This window comes from Scyliorhinus torazame, chromosome 8 (genome assembly GCF_047496885.1).
Source record: "Scyliorhinus torazame isolate Kashiwa2021f chromosome 8, sScyTor2.1, whole genome shotgun sequence".
Classification (NCBI taxonomy): domain Eukaryota; kingdom Metazoa; phylum Chordata; class Chondrichthyes; order Carcharhiniformes; family Scyliorhinidae; genus Scyliorhinus; species Scyliorhinus torazame.
Window position 1 is genome coordinate 16490770 of NC_092714.1, and position 19814 is coordinate 16510583.

Here is a 19814-nt window from a genome sequence, read left to right on the forward strand (position 1 = left end):
CCCCAGCTACTCTCCCTGGCGGAGTTATCGTCTACGTCCACCGAGTGCTTACAGCACAGAAGGAGGCCATTCACACCATCATGTCCATGCTGACTTATGCAAGGGATATTCAGCTAGTCCCACTCTCCACGCTGCAGCTCTGGAATTATTTTTTCAGGTGCGAATCCAACGTCGTATTAAATCTCCTTCCACCACACACTCGGCAGTGCATTCCAGATTCTAACCATTCTCTGCCTTTTTTCTACACAGTAAGAAGTCTTACAACACCAGGTTAAAGCTCAACAGGTTTGTTTCAAACACTAGCTTTCGGAGCACTGCTCCTTCCTCAGGTGAATTCGGAGCACTGCTCCATTCACCTGAGGAAGGAGCAGCGCTCCGAAAGCTAGTGTTTGAAACAAACCTGTTGGACTTTAACCTGGTGTTGTAAGACTTCTTACTGTGCTCACCCCAGTCCCCAGTTTAATGGCCGGCATCTCCACATCATTTTTTCTTCACGTTGCCACAGTTGGGACAGTGGCTAGCACTGCTGCCTCACTGTGCCGGAGACCCGGGTTCGAATCCAACCTTGGGTGACTGTGTGGAATTTGCAGGTACTCCTCGTGCCTGCGTGGGTTTCCTCCGGGTGCTCCGGTTTCATCCCACAGTCCATTGATGTGCAGGTTAGGTGGGAATACGGGGATACTGTGGGGGAATGGGCCTTGTAGGGTGGTCCTTCAAAGGGTCGATGAGGACACAATAGGCCAAATGGCCTCCTTCTGCCCTGTAGGACTGCTATGGCTCATTGGTTCTTTTGCCACTTCTAATTGGTGTTCTCTGTAATCGACTATCTGCCACTGAATCCCTCATCCGGGCATTTCTTGTCTCTGGACACAATTGTATCAACGCACTCCTGGCCAATCTTCCACCTGGATCCCTCATGATTTCCTCCATAATTCTGCTTTGAGTATCTCACCGTTTGCTTGCTTACTCATTGGCTGCCGGTTCAGCAACGCCCCAGTTTAAAAATTCTCATTCTTGTTTTCCAATCCCTCCGTAATGTCAGCTCTCCATTATCTGTCACCTTCTCCAGTCCTACAAGCTTTCCGAGGCCCACTTTCATGAATTACTCCCATAAAATCTTCTACCTCCCATTCAGATGCTCCTTTGAGATGCTTTTGAGGCTTGGTGTCAAGTTTTGGTGTCATACTTCTCCAAATGCCTTGGAACATTATATAACGTTAAAGTATTACAGGTTGAGCACCGCTCATCCGAAGTACTTGGGGCCCGAGTGCGTATCGGATTTTTTTGATTTCGGAGTATAATATGCATATGCAGCGCATTGGGACGTGCACGTGTGCGGCGTGTTGGGACCTGCGCAGTGCGGTGTGTTGGGACCTGCGCATGTGCGGTGTGTTGGAACCTGCACATGTGCGGTGTGTTGGGAATTGTGAAAAGGCAGTGCATTGGGAACTGTGCATGTGCAACGTGTTGGAAACTGCGCACGAACATTGTGTTGGGAACTGTGCGCATACGTTGTGTTGGGAACTGTGCATCGCTCAGCAATTTTCCAGAGCCTTATGGGATTTCCCACTTGTGACATCACGTCAGCACTCAAAAAAAAGTGCGCATTTTGGAATTTTCCGGTTTTCTCAATTTCGGAGAAGGGATGCACAACCTGGAGTACAATTTATTGTTGTTTTTAAATGCACCGTCTAGTTTCATTCCATCCAGAAGCGTTCCAATCTTTGTAGGCTTTCTGAGCTGGCCATATTCAAACCTTTGTCAATGCACAAATTAACCTACATTTATTCATCACGTCTGAAAGAAAGAAATGTTTACATTGATCCACGACCTTTCAGAAACTCAGAACACTCAACAGCCAATTATTTTGGACTCCCAAAAGGCATTTGGTACAGTTCCATGCAATAGGCTTGTGAGCAATGTTTGAGCTTATGGAATAAAAGGACAGAAGCAACATGGATACAAAGTAGGCTGAGTGACAGGAAACAGGGAGTAGTGGTGAATGGATGTTCTTCACGCCGGAGGAAGGTTTGTAGTAGAGTTCCCCAGGGGTCAATGACGGGATCTTGCTGTTCCTGATCTGTATTAAAGACCTGGGGCGGGATTCTCCGCTGCCCAATGCCGAAATCGGGAACGGCGATTGGGTGGAGAATGGCTGCCTCGTCAAATCATGGCAGCCACTGGTTTAGCGCTGGGTCGCGACGCTCTGCCTCCTCCAAATTGGCATCATGGAGATTCCCCTCACCGATCGAGAATCAGTGCGGGCATGGTGCCAATTTTTCCGTTGTGGAACGGATCCTCCGTTGCAGGAACGGAGAATCTAACCCATGGACAATCAATGTACAGAGCACAATTAAACAATTTGCAGATATTACAAAACCTGGAAGGGTTTTGAGCTGTGAGGAAGATAGTTGATAAATTCAATTAGATGTAGACAGGTTTGTGGAACCTGTAGCCAATGAAATTTAATGCAGAGAAATGTGGGGATTAATTTTGGTACAAAGAACATAAAAGGTACAATTCTTAAAGGGGTGCAGCAGCAGAAAGACCTGGGTGTTTATTTGCATAAGTCATTGAAGGTGACAAGACAGATTGAGATTGTGGTTATTAAGGGATACAGTATCCTGGGCTTTATTAATAGAGCCATCGAGTACAAGAGCCAGGATGTTATGTCGAACTTGTATAAGACACTAGTTAGACCACAGCTGAGTATTGTGTCCAGTTCTGGACATGTGAAGAAAGGTGTGAAGGCAGAGGTATGCAGAAAATATTCTCCTGAATGATTCCAGCGATGAGGATATTCAGTTTTGAAGACAGCTTGGAGAAGTCAGGAGTGTTTTCCCTGGAGAAAAGAAGGCTGAGAGGCGATTTGATAGAGATATTCAGAATCATGAGAGCGTCTGAGAGAAGTAGAGAGGGAGAAACTGTACCCACTCAGTTGTGATTGTCCATATAAGGGCAACACAGCAGAGTAAGGATCACATGGCCTGTGTGACCAATCAGGACTCACAGTGTGGAATCATCCAGGATAAAACAGGCTTCATAGATAAAGAGACGATTTGGGAGCTAGTGACAGCCAAGAGGCTGACGTTTTCTTATTAATAATGAAGTCTATGAACATGCATCTCTGCATCTGATGACAAGGATAAGTTATCCTAACACTGCCTCTGGCCCAGCACTTAAGAGTATCCTGTTTTAATCAAAGTCGGAAAAAGAAAGTACTCACCAGAATGACCCATTGGGACGGCACAGTGGCACAGTGGTTAGCACTGCTGCCTCACAGCACCAGGGAGCCGGGTTCAGTTCTGAAATTGGGTGATTGTCCATGTGGAGTTTGAAAGTTCTCCCCATGTCTGCATGGCTTTTCTCCGGGTGCTCCGGTTTCCGCCCACAGTCCAAAGATGTCCAGGTTAGGTGGATTGACAATGCTAAATTGTCCCTTAGTGTCAAAAGATGTGCAGGTTAGGTGGGGTTATGGGCCTAGGTATGGTGCTCTTTTGGAGGGTCAGTGGAGACTTGATCTGCTGAGTGGCTTTGTTCTGCACTGTAGGCATTCTATGTTTGGACTCTCCCACGCAGGACTGGACACAATACGTCGATACTTTGGGTATTATTTCCAAAAAATGAAACAGGGGAGGAGGCGAAATGCAAAGCAATTCTCCTAAGAATTTGTGAAACTCAGACCTATAATCTTATTTGCAGTCTTACAAACTCAAGCTTGCCCGACTCAAAGTCATTTAATGAGCTTGTGGATTTAGTGAAGGCTCAGTTGCAACTTCAACCATCAATCATACTCCAGAGATTCAAATTTAATTCGAGGGTGAGAGCGAAAGGCTTACATTTTGTGACTTACATTGCGAAATTGAAGCAATTATGCGGGTATAGTGATTTTGGAGCCACCCAAAATGACACGTTATGGGATAGGTTAATCTGCGCCCTGAACAATAAACCTTATTCAATGCCGATAGCTTGAGGAGGTTGATATGAGTTTTAAGCGGGTGATGGAGATAGCGCTGGCCATGGGAAGTGCTGAAAATGGCGCACAAGAGCTGTAGAGCAGACAAAATGTCACCCTTCATCGGTTAGGGCAGGAACCTGCAGCCAGTTGCGACGCCAAAACCATGGAAGCAGCCGCAAAGCGAGAAACAATTTCAGCCGCCACCAACAAAACAGAATAGGCAATCAGTCGATAATTCTGAAAGTGGAATGTTACCTGTGGTAACTTGATGCCATAAAAAAGGTAGTCGAATGTGTTGTTTCAAAGAAGAAACTTCCTTATATAAACGAACAACAAAGTTTGACAATAACAGTAACTCAGCTGAGCAGCAATAACGGGAATAACAGGAGCACTGGTAAAAACTGGTCTTTCTTTCATGTCACCCTCCTGCAGACTGAAAACCCCACCAAAGACGGCACATGCTCATAACTCTCAACAGACACCAGGGAAATAATTACAGAGTAGAAGGGGTTATAAGAACATTCTGTACTCAAAATGACACTCCGTACATTACCGATGTGGGGGTAACCACACTCCTGGATCATCTCGGTTGAAGGTGACGGAGTGTTTTTACTGTCACTTCGACCCATCTAAAGAATTGATATTGATCTGCAATGCATCGCCATATGATGTTGGTGCGGTGTTGTCTCATGAGATGGACAACGGCTCTGAAAGGCCGATAGGGTATGTGTCAAGAACCCTCTCAGAGGCCGATAAAGGTTAAAGAAGGCTAATGGTTCGTTGACCTTCATTGCGAGAGGTTTCGAGTACAGGAACAGGGATGTGTTGGTGCAATTATACAGGGCCTTGGTGAGCCCACACCTGGAGTATTGTGTGCAGTTTTGGTCTCCTTCGCTGAGGAAGGATGTTCTTGCTCTCGAGGGAGTCCAGCGAAGGTTTACCAGACTGATTCCAGGGATGGTGGGACTGTTATATTAGGAGAGATTGACTACGTTTGGATTGTTCTCGCTGGAGTTCAGAAGAATGAGGGGGGATCTCATAGAGACTGAAAAATTCTAACAGGACTAGACAGGGGAGATGTTACCAGTGATGGGTTTGTCCAGAACCAGGAGTCACAGTCTGAGGATTCAGAGTAAACTATTTCGGACAGAGATGAGGAGACATTGCTTCAGCCAAAGAGTTCTGAGCCTGTGGAATTTATTACCACAGGAAGTTGTTGATGCTAAAACATTGAATGTATTAAAGAGGTGACTATGTATAGCATTTGGGGTGAATGGGACCAAAGGCTATGGGGAGAAATCAGGATGAGGCGATTGAGTTGGATGATCAGCCATGATCGTGATGAATGGCGGAGCAGGCTCGAAGGGCCGAATGGCCTCCTCCTGCTCTTATTTTATGTGCTTATATGTTTCCTGTCAAAGGACTTACACACCCCAGCGTAAAAGGCCTCCTCCTGCTCCTATCTTCAATGTATCTATGTATCTATGAAGGACTATCATTTCTGATCACAAACTGCTCTTGGGTCTCTTCAAAGAGGACAAGGCTATCAAGCCAATCGCCTCGGCAATAATTCAGTGATGGCCGTTAATTCTGTCCACCCATGAATATATTTTCAAGCACCGACCTAGATCCTCTTCGCCACCTACCCTTCCTTACAAGAAAGTATCATTTGTACTCCATTTACCACAAGAAATCACCTTGGCATGACATTTTTTCGACACATTGCCAGTCTCGGCGAACCAGATCATGAACTTGACCAATCGAGATCCACTTCTGACCTGCGCGAGCAGAGAACTGTTCCTAACTGAATTACACGGCGCTCAACCTGGCCTCTCTAAGATGAAGATATTTTCCAGGAGTTATGTGTGGTGACCTGGTATTGATGCTGATATCGAGAAGCTAGTCAAGCACTGTCAACGGTGCTTACTGCAACAATGGTTGCCTACTTCAGTCCCGCTGTGATTTGGGAATGGCCTGGTCGGTCATCGGAATGAATCCGTATTAGCAATGTTGGTCCATTCCTGGGCACAATGTTTTTTTCTCGTGATTGATGTACACTTAACAGATGGACATTTTTGAGGTGAAGTCACCTACATTGCATGCTACCAGTGAAAGATTACACCAATGTTTTTCAATTCACGGATTACCTGAAGTTATGGTATCAGACATTGAAATCGTATTCACAAGTGCTGGGTTTCAAAACGTCACCACTCTCAATGGTATTAAATACATTACAACTGCGCCTTACCACCCAGCATCAAGCAGACTATCCGAGAGACCCATTGAGAGAGCCATCACAGCTTCCAGGTCTGGTTGAAAGAAACTGTCAAGAGGAACCTTAGAGACCAAATTTGCATGATTCCTCTGATGCACTATCAATTACGACGAGACGAGAGTAGAATGTAATCGAGGCTTTATTACACAGAGATGTGTGGCCTCCTACAGAAGCTTACGAAATGGCTGCTGTTCGGAGAGCACACACATTTATACTCCGCCTACTGGGCGGGGCCAGCAGGCAGGGATCTACCCCCGTACCTGTAGTACAGGGGCCTTACCGTAATACCCATATATACAATATATTACAACAGTGGTGACTACCACATCCTCCTCAGCAATCATATCACGCCACTTGCAATAATCAGAGTTCCACCAGCAGAATTGCTGATGAAATGTCATCTCAGAACGAGACCGAGCCTCATGCTTCCAAATTTGCCAGGGAGCGTAGAAGCCAGCCAAAGTAATCAGAAATCAAGTTATGGTTCACATGTTACAGCACGATTACTTGTGGTAAATTAAGCTACATACATGGGAAACTTCGGCAGTGGATCAAGTTGGATCCTCGAAGGGCAGCGCGGTGGGGCAGTGATTAGCACTGCAGTCTCAGGCCGCCTTGGTCCCAGGTTCGATGCTGGCCGGGTCACTGTCCGTGTGGACTTTGCACATTCTCCCCGTGTTTGCGTGGGTTTCGCCCCCACAACCCATAGATGTGTAGGGTAGGTGGATTGACCACACTAAATTGCCCCTTAATTAGAAAAAATTAATTGGCTACTCTAAATTTATAAAAAGAAAAACAAAAGTTGGATCCTTGGAATTATTGTCTCAAAGGCCAGATCCCTTTCATACCAAGTGGACGTGGTGGGTCGTTTTGTTTGTAAACAGGTGGACCACGTGAGGATCAGAGAGTCACTCCATCAGTCCAGCAGTCAGTGTTGCACCAAGAAATGTTTGCGAACCCGTAAGCACCAAAGTACCTGATCAACCTGTTATCAACATTACTGATGTCTGCCTGGAAACAAATAGTGGTTAATTGCCTGTACCAGAAGAGATACCCCTTATTGCAGTTTCTGTTACTATCACTCCCGTGGAAGCATTTCAGACAACTGTTACGCCGCTCTACAAGAAACAGAAAATCTCTCAAAGACGCAATTTGTAATTGTCCAACTCATGCAAATGATGCTTAGTTAATATTTAGGGCTGAGTGCATTAGTTAGTGAAGATTGCATAAAGAACTAAAAGCCGGAGCAAAACTGGGTGGCACGGTAGCACAGTGGTTAGCACTGTTGCTTCACAGCGTCTGGGTCCCAGGTTCGATTCCCGGCTTGGTTCACTGTCTGTACGGAGTCTGCACATTCTCCCCGTGTCTGCGTGGGTTTCCTCCGGGTGCTCAGGTTTCCTCCCACAAGTCCCGAAAGATGTGCTTGTTAGGTGAATTGGACATTCTGAATTCTCCCTCCGTGTACCCGAACAGGCGCCGGAATGTGGCGACAAGGGAATTTTCAGTCACTTCATTGCAGTGTTAATGTAAGCCTACTTGTGACAATAAAGATTATTAATTCATTAATGTGGTGATCGTTCCTTTGGAAACACAGTATTTAAAAAAAAAAAATTTTAAGTATCCAATTCATTTTTTCCAATTAAGGGGCAATTCAGCGTGACCAATCCACCTACCTTGCACATCTTTGGGCTGTGGGGGCGAAACCCACGCAAACATGGGGAGAATGTGCAAACTCCGCACAGACAGTGACTCAGAGCCAGGATCGGACCTGGGACCTCAGCGCCGTGAGGCAGCAGGGCTAACCCACCGTGCCACCGTGCTGCCCCTTTGGAAACACAGTAGAGTACGGGTCAACCAATCGGGTCTCTGAGTATGGAATCTCCCCACGATGAGAAAAGCTTCTGGGGCAAAGAGACATTTTGGGTGATAGCTACAGCCATGAGGCCGCTGTTTTCTTATCAATAAATAACTTTTTGTGTTTCCACTGAAGTCTGTGAAAGTGTACACACACTCGTTTAAATATTGAGAACAAGGTGGCACGGTCTGAGATAAGCAAAGGTAATTTGAAGGGATTTATAACAAACTATGAAACTTCAGATAGAGGAAGTGATTAACATTATCTCAAACAGAATTGAAAAGAACGCGTTTGAAATGGGACTGGGAGAAACAACATCACAAAAAAGTTCAAAGAACAAACAAATATGATACTATTTTAAGTGAACAGAAGACACATCTTAATAACATTCTTGTAACAGCTAGAAGAGATTTTTACAAGAAGAAATGAGATGTTCACCCACAAAATGAAGGTTTGGCCACGTTAAATCGAAATGTGAATTTACCGCATGCGTGTTTGGAAAGTGGGCTTGAGAATGGAACCATGTCCACAAGCGGCAAAAAGGACAATTGCACTGTCGAAATAAGTGGGAAATTATTTTCTGAGTTGAAAATTGGACATCAGAAGAATAAGAATCACAAGGCTTGAGTTATGATAATGTTACTGGAGACTAATAGTGTAGAGACTAATAATACTATTAAAGTTATTGACTTTGTTTTGATTAACTTATTGCAATTGTATAATGTGCCATGTGTAATTGTGAACTATGAAAACGGTTCTTGTAAGATGTAATAAGTTATGTGATTAGATATTTGTCATGTTAAGTTTGTATCAAGTGAATGTAACACCAGTGTAAAGGAATTTTCACGATTATGAATATTTCTTTATTTCAAAGGGGGAGGTATCAGGAAAATAAAGGCAGCTTTAAGGGATTTATATTTGTATTGGCAAACATTAGAAATGCGGGGCAAAATTCTCCCCCAACGGCGCGATGTCCGCCGACTGGCGCCAAAAACGGCGGCAATCAGACGGGCATCGCGTCGGCCCAAAGGTGCGGAATGCTCCGCATCTTTGGGGGCCGAGCCCCAACATTGAGGGGCTAGGCCGACGCCGGAGGGATTTCCGCCCTGCCAGCTGGCGGAAATGGTGTTTGTTGCCCCGCCAGCTGGCGGAAATGGCGTTTGGTGCCCCGCCAGCTGGCGCGGAAATGCGGCGCATGCGCGGGAGTGTCAGCGGCCGCCGACAGTTTCCCGCACATGCGCAGTGGGGAGAGTCTCTTCCGCCTCCGCCATGGTGGAGGCCGCCTGCGGATCGGTGGGCCCCGATCGCGGGCCAGGCCACCGTGGGGGCACCCCCCCGGGGTCAGATTGCCCCGCGCCCCCCCCCAGGACCCCGGAGCCCGCCCACACCGCCTGGTCCCGCCGGTAAATACCAGCTTTGATTTACGCCGGCAGGACAGGCAATTTCTGGGCGGGACTTCGGCCCATCCGGGCCGGAGAATTGAGCGGGGGGGGGAGGTCCCGCCAACCGGCGCGGCCCGATTCCTGCCCCCGCCCAATCTCCGGTACCGGAGACTTCGGCGGGGGCGGGGGCGGGATTCACGGCGGCCAACGGCCATTCTCCGACCCGCTGGGGGGTCGGAGAATGACGCCCGTGGTACTGGTTTAGATGGGTGTACTTTAATAATTCTGTGCCTGGATTGTGCAGGGTTATGGGTTGGAGGAGGGGGAATGGAATTAGGTGAGTTGCTATTTGGAAAGTTGGTACAGATATGGTTTAGAGGAGTGTTCAAGCAATCAGATTGCCTGGGCTGATCGTGAGCCAGAACATTTTCCTGATCTCAGAAATAGCTCCACCTGCCGTCATAAATGTTTGCTCAGCAGCAAAATTAAGGTACAGGCGGTCAGGCCACTCAAAGCCCAGTACGGACATTCTGAGCATGTGGGGCACATCACTGGTCCAATTCACACCTGGAATGGAAATTGTTCATCCCAAAATTGGTTCTGCCACTGATTCACAGATTGGGCGCTGGGACGTCGTTCCTCTGAATGGAGGGTATAGAACAAGGAGTCACAGTCTCAGAATATAGGGTAGACCATTTAGGTCTCAGATAGAACATAGAACATTACAGCGCAGTACAGGCCCTTCGGCCCTCAATGTTGCTCCGACCTGTGAAACCACTCTAAAGCCCATCTACACTATTCCCTTATTGTCCATATGTCTATCCAATGACCATTTGAATGCCCTTAGTGTTGATGAGTCCACTACTGTTGCAGGCAGGGCATTCCACGCCCTTACTACTCTCTGAATAAAGAACCTACTTCTGACATCTGTCCTATATCTATCTCCCCTCAATTTAAAGCTATGTCCCCCCGTGCTAGACATCAGCATCCGAGGAAGAAGGCTCTCACTGTCCACCCTATCCAATCCTCTGATCATCTTGTATGCCTCAATTAAGTCACCTTTTAACCTTCTTCCCTCTAACGAAAACAGCCTCAAGTCCCTCAGCCTTTCCTCATAAGATCTTCCCTCCATACCAGGCAACATTCTGGTAAATCTCCTCTGCACCCTTTCCAATGCTTCCACATCCTTCCTATAATGCGCCGACCAGAATTGCATGCAATACTCCAAATGCGGCCGCACCAGAGTTTTGTACAGTTGCAACATGACCTCATGGCTCCAAAACTCAATCCCTCTACCAATAAAAGCTAACACACCATACGCCTTCTTAACAACCCTCTCAACCTGGGTGGCAACTTTCAGGGATCTATGTACATGGACACCCAGATCTCTCTGCTCATCCACACTGCCAAGAATCTTACCATCAGCCCAATACTCTGTCTTCCTGTTATTCCTTCCAAAATGAATCACCTCACACTTTTCTGCATTAAACTCCATTTGCCACCTCTCAGCCCAGCGCTGCAGATTATCTATGTCCCTCTGTAACTTGTAACATCCTTCCGCACTGTCCACAACTCCACCGACTTTAGTGTCATCTGAAAATTTACTCAACCATCCTTCTACGCCTCCTCCAGGTCAAAATGACAAACAGCAGTGGCCCCAAAACAGATCCTTGTGGTACACCACTAGTAACTGGACTCCAGTCTGAAAATTTCCCATCAACCACCACCCTTTGTCTTCTTCCAGCTAGCCAAATTCTGATCCAAACTGCTAAATCACCCTGAATCCCATGCCTCCATATTTTCTGCTGTAGCCTACCGTGGGGAACCTTATCAAACGCTTTACTGAAATCCATATGCACCACATCAACTGCTTTACCTTCATCCACCTGTTTGGTCACCTTCTCAAAGAACTCAATAAGGTTTGTGAGGCACAACCTACCTTTACAAATCCGTGTAGACTATCTCTAATCAAATTATTCCTTTCCAGATGATTATACATCCTATCTCTTATAAACCTTTCCAAGATTTTGCCCACAACAGAAGTAAGGCTCACTGGTCTATAGTTACCGGGGTTGTCTCTACTCCCCTTCTTGAACAAGGGGACAACATTTGCTATCCTTCAGTCTTCTGGCACTATTCCTGGAGACAAAGATGACTTAAAGATCAAAGCCAAAGGCTCAGCAATCTCCTCCCTAGCTTCCCAGACAATCCTAGGATAAATCCCATCTGGCCCAGGGGACTTATCTATTTTCACACTTTCCAGAACTGCTAACACCTCCTCTTTATGAACCTCAAGCCCTTCTAGTCTAGTAGCCTGAATCTCAGTATTCTCCTCGACAACATTGTCTTTTTCCTGTGTGAATACTGACGAAAAATATTCATTTAGCACCTCTCCTATCTCCTCTGACTCCAAGCACAACTTCCCACTACTGTCCTTGACTGGCCCTACTCTTACCCTAGTCATTCGTTTATTCCTGACATACCTATGGACAGCTTTAGGGTTATCCTTGATCCTACCTGCCAAAGACTTCTCATGTCCCCTCCTGGCTCTTCTTAGCTCTCTCTTTAGGTCCTTCCTAGCTTACTTGTAACTCTCGAGCGCCCGAATTGAACCTTCATGTCTCATCTTTACACAACCCTCCTTCTTCCTCTTGACAAGTGTTTCAACTGCTTTAGTAAAGGGAATATTATCCTCATAAGTGGATGAATCACCAGGAGCTCATGACATGCACTGCAGGCTGCCAAAAGAAGCCAAGGAAGAAAAATCAAAAGTGTTGAATGTCATTTTTCAATCATCACTAGATACAGGTGTGGTGATGGAGAGTTGGAGGTCTCCTCATGTTGCACCCTTGTTTAAAAAGGGAGCAAGGGATAGACTGAATAATTACAGACCAGTCAGTCTGACCTCCATGGTGGGCAAATTATTAGAATCAATTCTGAGAGACACTTAGAAACTTACAGATTAGTCAATGATTGTCAGCATGGTTTTGTTAAGGGAAGATTGTGTCTGATTAAGTGGACTGGATTTTTTAGGAGGTAACAAGAGGGAATGATGAGGGGAATGTAGTTGCTGTGGTCTGCATGGATTTTAGAAAGGATTTTGACACGGGCTCACATGGAAGACTGGTTAAAAGCCCATATGGTCCAGGAGAATGCAGCAAACTGGATAAAATGTTGACCCAGTGGCCGGAAACAAAGGGTCATTGTTGAATGTTTTTGTGATTGGAAGGCTGGTTCTGATGTAAATATAGGGGGAATGATGAATGCATTTTCAGACAGCATAAACATTTGGCCATGCAGTAGAAAGCGAGGAGGATTGCTGGAGGCTGCAGGAAAATATCGAAGGTCTGGTTAGGTGGGCAAAAAGGTGGCAAATGGAATTCAACCCAGAGCAGTGTGAGGTGATGCATTTGAGGAGGTCAAACAAGGTAAAAGAATGCAGAATAAATGGGAGGAGACGGAAAGGTATGGAGGGGATGAAAGACCTCAGAATGAATGTCCACACATCCCTGAAGGTAGCTGGAATCTACAGGGATATGGCCAAATGCCAGAAAATGGGATTAGACTGGGTGGCTCATTTTTTTCGTAGCGCACACGCGATGGGACAACTGGCCTCTTTCTGTGTCTCATTGTCCCAGTACCACTTGGATGCACATGGTTGGGATGTGGGCTTGCAGGCCATTGTCACAAATCAACGAATGCACCCCAAAAACCTGAAAATAGAGCGTAACATCCTCTGGATTGACGATTGGCTGTCAGGCAGAAGGCAGAGAGTTGGGATAAAAGGTTCTTTTTCGGAATGGCAACGGTGACAAGTGGTGTCCCGCAGGGTTCAGTGTTGGGGCCACAGCTGTTCTCTTTATATATTAACGATCTAGATGACGGGACTGGGGGCATTCTGGCTAAGTTTGCCGATGATACAAAGATAGGTGGAGGGGCAGGTAGTATGGAGGAGGTGGGAAGGCTGCAGAAAGATTTAGACAGTTTAGGAGAGTGGTCCAAGAAATGGCTGATGAAATTCAACGTGGGCAAGTGTGAGATCTTGCACTTTGGAAAAAAGAATAGAGGCATGGACTATTTTCTAAACGGTGACAAAACTCATAATGCTGACGTGCAAAGGGACTTGGGCGTCCTAGTCCAGGATTCTCTAAAGGTAAACTTGCAGGTTGAGTCCGTAATTAAGAAAGCAAATGCAATGTTGTCATTTATCTCAAGAAGCTTGGAATATAAAAGCAGGGATATACTTCTGAAGCTTTATAAAGCATTAGTTAGGCCCCATTTAGAATACTGTGAGCAATTTTGGGCCCCACACCTCAGAAAGGACATACTGGCACTGGAGCGGGTCCAGCGGAGATTCACACGGATGATGCCAGGAATGGTAGGCCTAACATACGATGAACGTCTGAGGATCCTGGGATTATATTCATTGGAGTTTAGGAGGCTTCCGATCCTATGTCTTATGGTCTTATGGTTATACTGAAATCTGTACTACTGTTTTACATAAAGCATTAACTCACAAGTTAACACAATCAGCTCTCTAGGGGGCACAATAATTGAATACGGTCAAGATGCCTACATATATCATCGTTTCAATCCCCTCTGCAATTAAACAGCAGCAATCAGCATACTCACGATTCTGTATTTGACCACATATTTTTGGATGGGTGATCCTCCATCATCCTGCTTCGTCACAACAAGTTTATAGTTCTTGCCATTGCCACTGTGCCCCTGCACTGTCGGAGGACTGGGCTCTTCTACAAATTGATAAAGAGACAAGAATTTTAATTAGTAGATGGAGTACAGACAAGACCTTTCGGAACTCCCTGTATATTGATGATACACTGAGATTGCAAATAAATTGCACCCTGAGCACGATTTTACTTTGCAAAGTAGGAACTCAGAGACCTTGTGATCATTAGCAATCAAGTTTGACATCCATAGGGCAGCATGGTAGCACAATTGGATAGCACTGTGGCTTCACAGCGCCAGGGTCCCAGGTTCGATTCCCCGCTGGGTCACTGTCTGTGCGGAGTCTGCACGTTCTCCCTGTGTCTGCGTGTGTTTCCTCCGGGTGCTCTGGTTTCCTTCCAAAGACATGCAGGTTAGGTGGATTGGCCATGATAAATTGCCCTTAGTGACCAAAAAATAGATTAGGAGGGGTTATTGGGTTACGGGGATAGGGTGGAAGTGAGGGCTTAAGTGGGTCTGTGCAGACTCGATGGGCCGAATGGCCTCCTTCTGCACTGTATGTTCTATGTGTGGGGTAGGTGAATTGGCCACCCCTAATTGGAAAAAATTAATTGGTTACTCTAAATTTATTTTTTTTAAAGTTTGACATTCATGACTGTGAACTCCTCCGGGAATCTTCTACTTCCACTCAAAATTTGGCTTCTTTTCCAATTCTTTGATACAAGAGGTTCTGTAGGTCGAGAAGTTAGAAGTAACACAAACACTGTCATGGAAAAATCTGTGAATGTACCCCTGTGGACTCCAATGTCCTTCAAACACACTGCCATGTTGTTTGAAATGGTTTTGAACTGATTTCACACCAAGTGATGGTGACATGAACATGCTGCTCCAGCACTATGACAGAGGAAAGATCCTTACTGATTATCCCATTTGTCGGAATACCTTTGATTTGTTTACATCTTCAGCACATTTTGCTGCCTAATAGTAGAATGGAAGTTTCTCAGCCACAGTTCTTTGCAGAATGAGTTCTGAGCCTCAGCCTATCCTCAGGATTTCAGTCGGACAGAGAGCTTTAATGTAAAGTTTCACTGGAGCATTGCTAGACCTCCTTCACTCTCGTTGTCGAGATGAAATAGGACCCATCAACTTAAACAAATTTTGATGGACCAAACCATTTCCCAATCAAATTGCACAGTACAAAGTTCAAATTGACAAAATGCAACTCATTCAAAGCCCATTCGGCAGATTCAAAAGGACCAAACTACGCTTGATGCTGGAAATCTGAAATTAAAACTGGAAATGCTGAAAAAAGGTTCAACAGATCTGGCAGCACCTGTGGAGAGGGAAAGAAGAGATCAATGATTTTTCCCTCATCACTCTTGTTGTACGAATCATTATTCACATTGTAAACATTCCACTGGACCAAACCCTTTCAATCCCAAAGATTAATGGCCTCGTGATCCAATCAGCAGCAAAGCTAAGGTGCTAGACCTCAAGGTGAGCCTTGCTGGGAATTCGAGTGAGTCCTGGCCAGGATTCCATCTGTATTGCTGTGAGGTGTCATTCAAACTGCTTGCAGCGTTATTTACTGGGGCTTCCCAGCATGAAGTTGCAGTCATGCCATCAAGTTACCCAAGCAGCCTCCCCAATCACAATAAAGAATTCTCACAGGCAGCTAATCAATAAACATTCTCCACATGTCTGCGTTGTATTCCTCCGGGTCCTCTGGTTTCCTTCCATGGTCCAAAGATGTTCAGGTTAGACTACGGGGATAGGGTGGGGTAGCTGTGGGAGTGGATCGAGGTAGGGTGCTCCTTCGGAGGGTCGGTAAAGACTCGATGGGCCGAATGGCTTCCTTCTGCACTGTTGGGATTCTATGTGAAGGAAAAGCACTAAAAATGGTCCCTTATATATTTCTTTACACAGAAAAAAATTAGGTTTGGAACAAACGCATGTGGTGAAGGTACACGCTGAAATATTCCTCAAAATCCTCTTAAAAATGAGGAATACACCTACTAATTAATCATAATGGAGGCATTTAACAACATTTCGCAAATACTAAATTATTTTTCAGGGCTAGTTTTGTTATTCAGCAATAGTTATTACGCACATCAGGTTAAAACCCCAATTCAGCACAAGAACATAGGAACAGGAGCCATTCTCACCCTCGAGCCTGTCCCACCATTCAGTGAGATCATCGCTGATCTGTCGCTACCACGAGTGATGAGGGCAAAAGCTAACAGGTCACCAACAGTCCTCCCCCCACCGCACCACCTCACAAAATCTGTTCCAATATTTCGCAGAATTACAAGGTTTTAAATTAAATGGACCAAACCTCTATCCATTAATTCCTATCAGATGCATCTACATTTTATTGTTCTCTGAACTAAATACCCATTGATTTACTGCCAAATAACATCACGAGACAGCAGTACCTTTCAGTAAACTAATCTACTTTGTGTAAAGTATATTTTTAAAATGTTTTTTTCCTTTTGTTTTCTATTCAGATGCTAGCATTGAACAATGAGCTGTTATACAATGATTTACAAATTGACTGCTTTTATCTGCAGTTGATATCAGGTCTGGCCCCAGCGGACCATTATTTTGGCAATGGAGTACACACTCATTAACATTGAACTGACTCCAGGTTTGTGAGATCCATATAATTTCATCAGATGCACAGCAGAACACAAAAATAGAATTGTTGTGTTTGATTATTGTAGCAGTAATGGTGTGCTTTTGGCAACCAGAGATTAGTAGGATGCACGTGCTCACTCGAAGCAACTGAAAAGGAAGGCTTCCCAAAGTGACTTTGCCAACTAGATCCTCGGCATTCAGAGCGGGAACTAATGTTACTCTATAGCATCGGCTCTCAAGTCCAGACTAACATGTCGGAGAGAGAGGGGTGTAGCAGAGAGAGAGAGGTGTAGTTCAATGCCTCAATATACAAAACCAACACTACCCAAGAAGGGGCCATGGCAAAGAGAGAGATGAAAACGGGTTGGTAGGGAGCTCCTAAAGAAAGAAAAGGGACAAATGTTATGCAGCTCTTTTAAACAAATTCAGGACGTCCTCGTCAAAGCCAAAGTATCTCTTCCCACTTTCGCACTGTTATCTCTCAAATTTCTATCCTTGATCCGCTGGTATTTCACATCTACACGCTGCCCCTCAGCGGCACTATCCGAAACCTGTTTCTGCTGATATGTATATTGATGGCATCGAGGTTTACCTCATCATCACCGCTCTTGGAACACCCACTTCTTCTGATTTGCTACACTGCTTGCCTGTCATCCAGTACCAAGATTTCCTCCAATCGAACATTGAGATGGCTGAAGCCATTGCCTTCAGTCTCTTCCACAAACTACAGTCCCTATCAACTGGTTGCAGCCCAATTGCCTGCCCACAACCTCATTTCACACGGACCTGAGCTGCCGACCCCATATCCTCGCCAAGGCCAAGACCACCTACTTCCCTTGCTGAAATTTTTCTTTCTCGAAAATCTCTCTCATGACGCACACTGGGGCATTTAGTATGATGAAAATGCCATGTAAATGCCAGTTGCTGTCCCAAAGTGGTCTACAGCCAGTGAATTACTTTTGAATCACTGTTGCACTGTAGGAAACGTAACACTCAATTTGTGTTCCCACAAACACCAATGTAACAATGACCAATTTACCTGTTGTTTCATGAATAAATAACACCCATGGTACCAGGTGGGTGTTATTGCTCTTCTGTAAATTTGCAAAATGGATTATTATATTATCCACCTCCCATATATATTGAAGGAGAAATCAGAGAACAGCAGAGATTGGCACAGGTACCATGGGGAGGGCCTTTAGAACTTACCTTTGAAAAGTTGCCCTCATGCAGACTGGGGCTCACGTCTCCTCTTTAAAAACCTGGCCCAACTCCACAAAAATTGCAGAGGAGTGGGCGGTGACTATTTGAAGCCGTCCAGGCCAGCAGTGCCGAATGTGGGGTTTTGACAGGATCCAGCCTGCACGGTAGCACAGTGTGTAGCACAGTTGCTTCACAGCGCCAGGGTCCCAGGTTCAATTCCCGGTTTGGTTCACTGTCTGTGTGGGGTCTGCACGATCTCCCCGTGTCTGCGTGGGTTTCCTCCGGGTGCTCCAGTTTCCTCCCACAAGTCCCGAAAGACGTGCTTGTTAGGTGAATTGGACATTCCGAATTCTCCCTCTGTTTACCAGAACAGGGGCCGGAATGTGGCGGCTGGGGGCTTTTCACAGTAACTTCATTGCACTGTTAATATCAGCCTACTTGTGACAATAAAGATTATTATTATATTATTATTATTAAAGGCAACCCCCTTAAAGGCACTCGCAAAACTCAGTCAGCCCGGGAATGGAGTCAGAAATCCGGGAATCAGAATTTGTTAGAGGGTTTCCAAGTCATCGTGACTCACTAAAAATGCAGGCCTGAAATTTGACAAGAGAAACAGTCACCATCAAGAGCTGTACAAGATGAGAGACCCCTTCTGCAAATGTGAAAACCGCACAGTGTTAAGCCCCCCCAAAAATAAAAAGGCAAAAAATGCGCATCGCAAAGTTCCTGGAAGTCAGGTGCAGGCTTCATTCTGTGGCTGAAACACAGCTACGTGATTTAATTACTCAAACAAAAATGTTGTGATTAATAATGTCTGGTTAACTCATCTCCTGAAGTGATTCTCAGGAACAAAGGCAAAAAATATCACAGGAGGTCTAAGTCTGATTTCACCAAATTAGGAGAATGTAATAGATACTAATCATTTATGACAATTAATTATTGTTCTGCCCACAGAGACACAATTGTGTGGTAAAATTTCCAGTGCAGGTTCTGTTGCCAACAGCTCATATTGTAATTATAATCTGTATAGTAAAGTGGTAGATAAAGTTCAGGGAATTAATTCTATTCAAATGCCAATGCATTTGTTTTCTTTATTTTACTGTTAAGATATTTTCTCTCACTCTGCACTCTCTCAGTTTTCAGTTTCCAGTTTCGAGGTCGGATTTTCACCACCAATGTGGTTAGCTCGAGTCTGGAATTGTCTCAGGCAAGTGCCAGAGCAGGGTGGTTAGTAGGCCTGCCTCAATTCCCTGGGACTTCATCCAAGATGTTTTAGTGGCATTAGGTTCTCCAGCCCTCACCCCTCACATCCCTTCACTCCTCTACTCACCGCCATGCCCCCTTATACCTGCACACCACCTTCATGCCAACTCATCCCCCCATACACTTCCCATGCTTCCCACTTCCCCTCAGCCATCTTCACAGACATTCACCCAGTATCCAGCACGGGCAGACCTCAGGAGCTATGTGGAGATGAAAAAAAATTAAACTTCTAACAATCTGATACAACTCTTTTCCATACACATTTGAAAAGCTCCCATTCATGAAACTCTTTCAAAGCTTTCAAATCCTTTCATCAGAGAAGTTAATGCCCTTGGTACAATGAATATAGGGTCTGTTTGAACTCAGCATCAAGTTCAAATGGCCCTGTTGTGTTCAGATTTTTCTCCTGGCTGACTCATGCCCCGCACCCTTGGCATGCCAGCAAAAATTGAATTTGTCAGAAATGGGGTTATGGTGTCACATACCCCCACCATTTTCAAATCCAGACTACACAAAATCCGACTACTGGGTTTCCATCAGAGCTATTTT

General features: G+C 45.3%; 1 protein-coding gene across 4 annotated transcripts in view; it reads right to left on the reverse strand.

Annotated features, from left to right (window-relative positions):
• The window catches only part of LOC140427663 (neural cell adhesion molecule 2-like), an 896208-nt gene that overhangs the window by 152769 nt on the left and 723625 nt on the right, over positions 1-19814 (reverse strand). For all 4 annotated transcript variants that reach the window (XM_072513136.1, XM_072513135.1, XM_072513137.1 and 1 more), the window contains exon 14: positions 14103-14224. In XM_072513136.1, coding sequence (XP_072369237.1) covers positions 14103-14224 — 122 coding nt within the window. The remainder of the gene's footprint in view (positions 1-14102; positions 14225-19814) is intronic.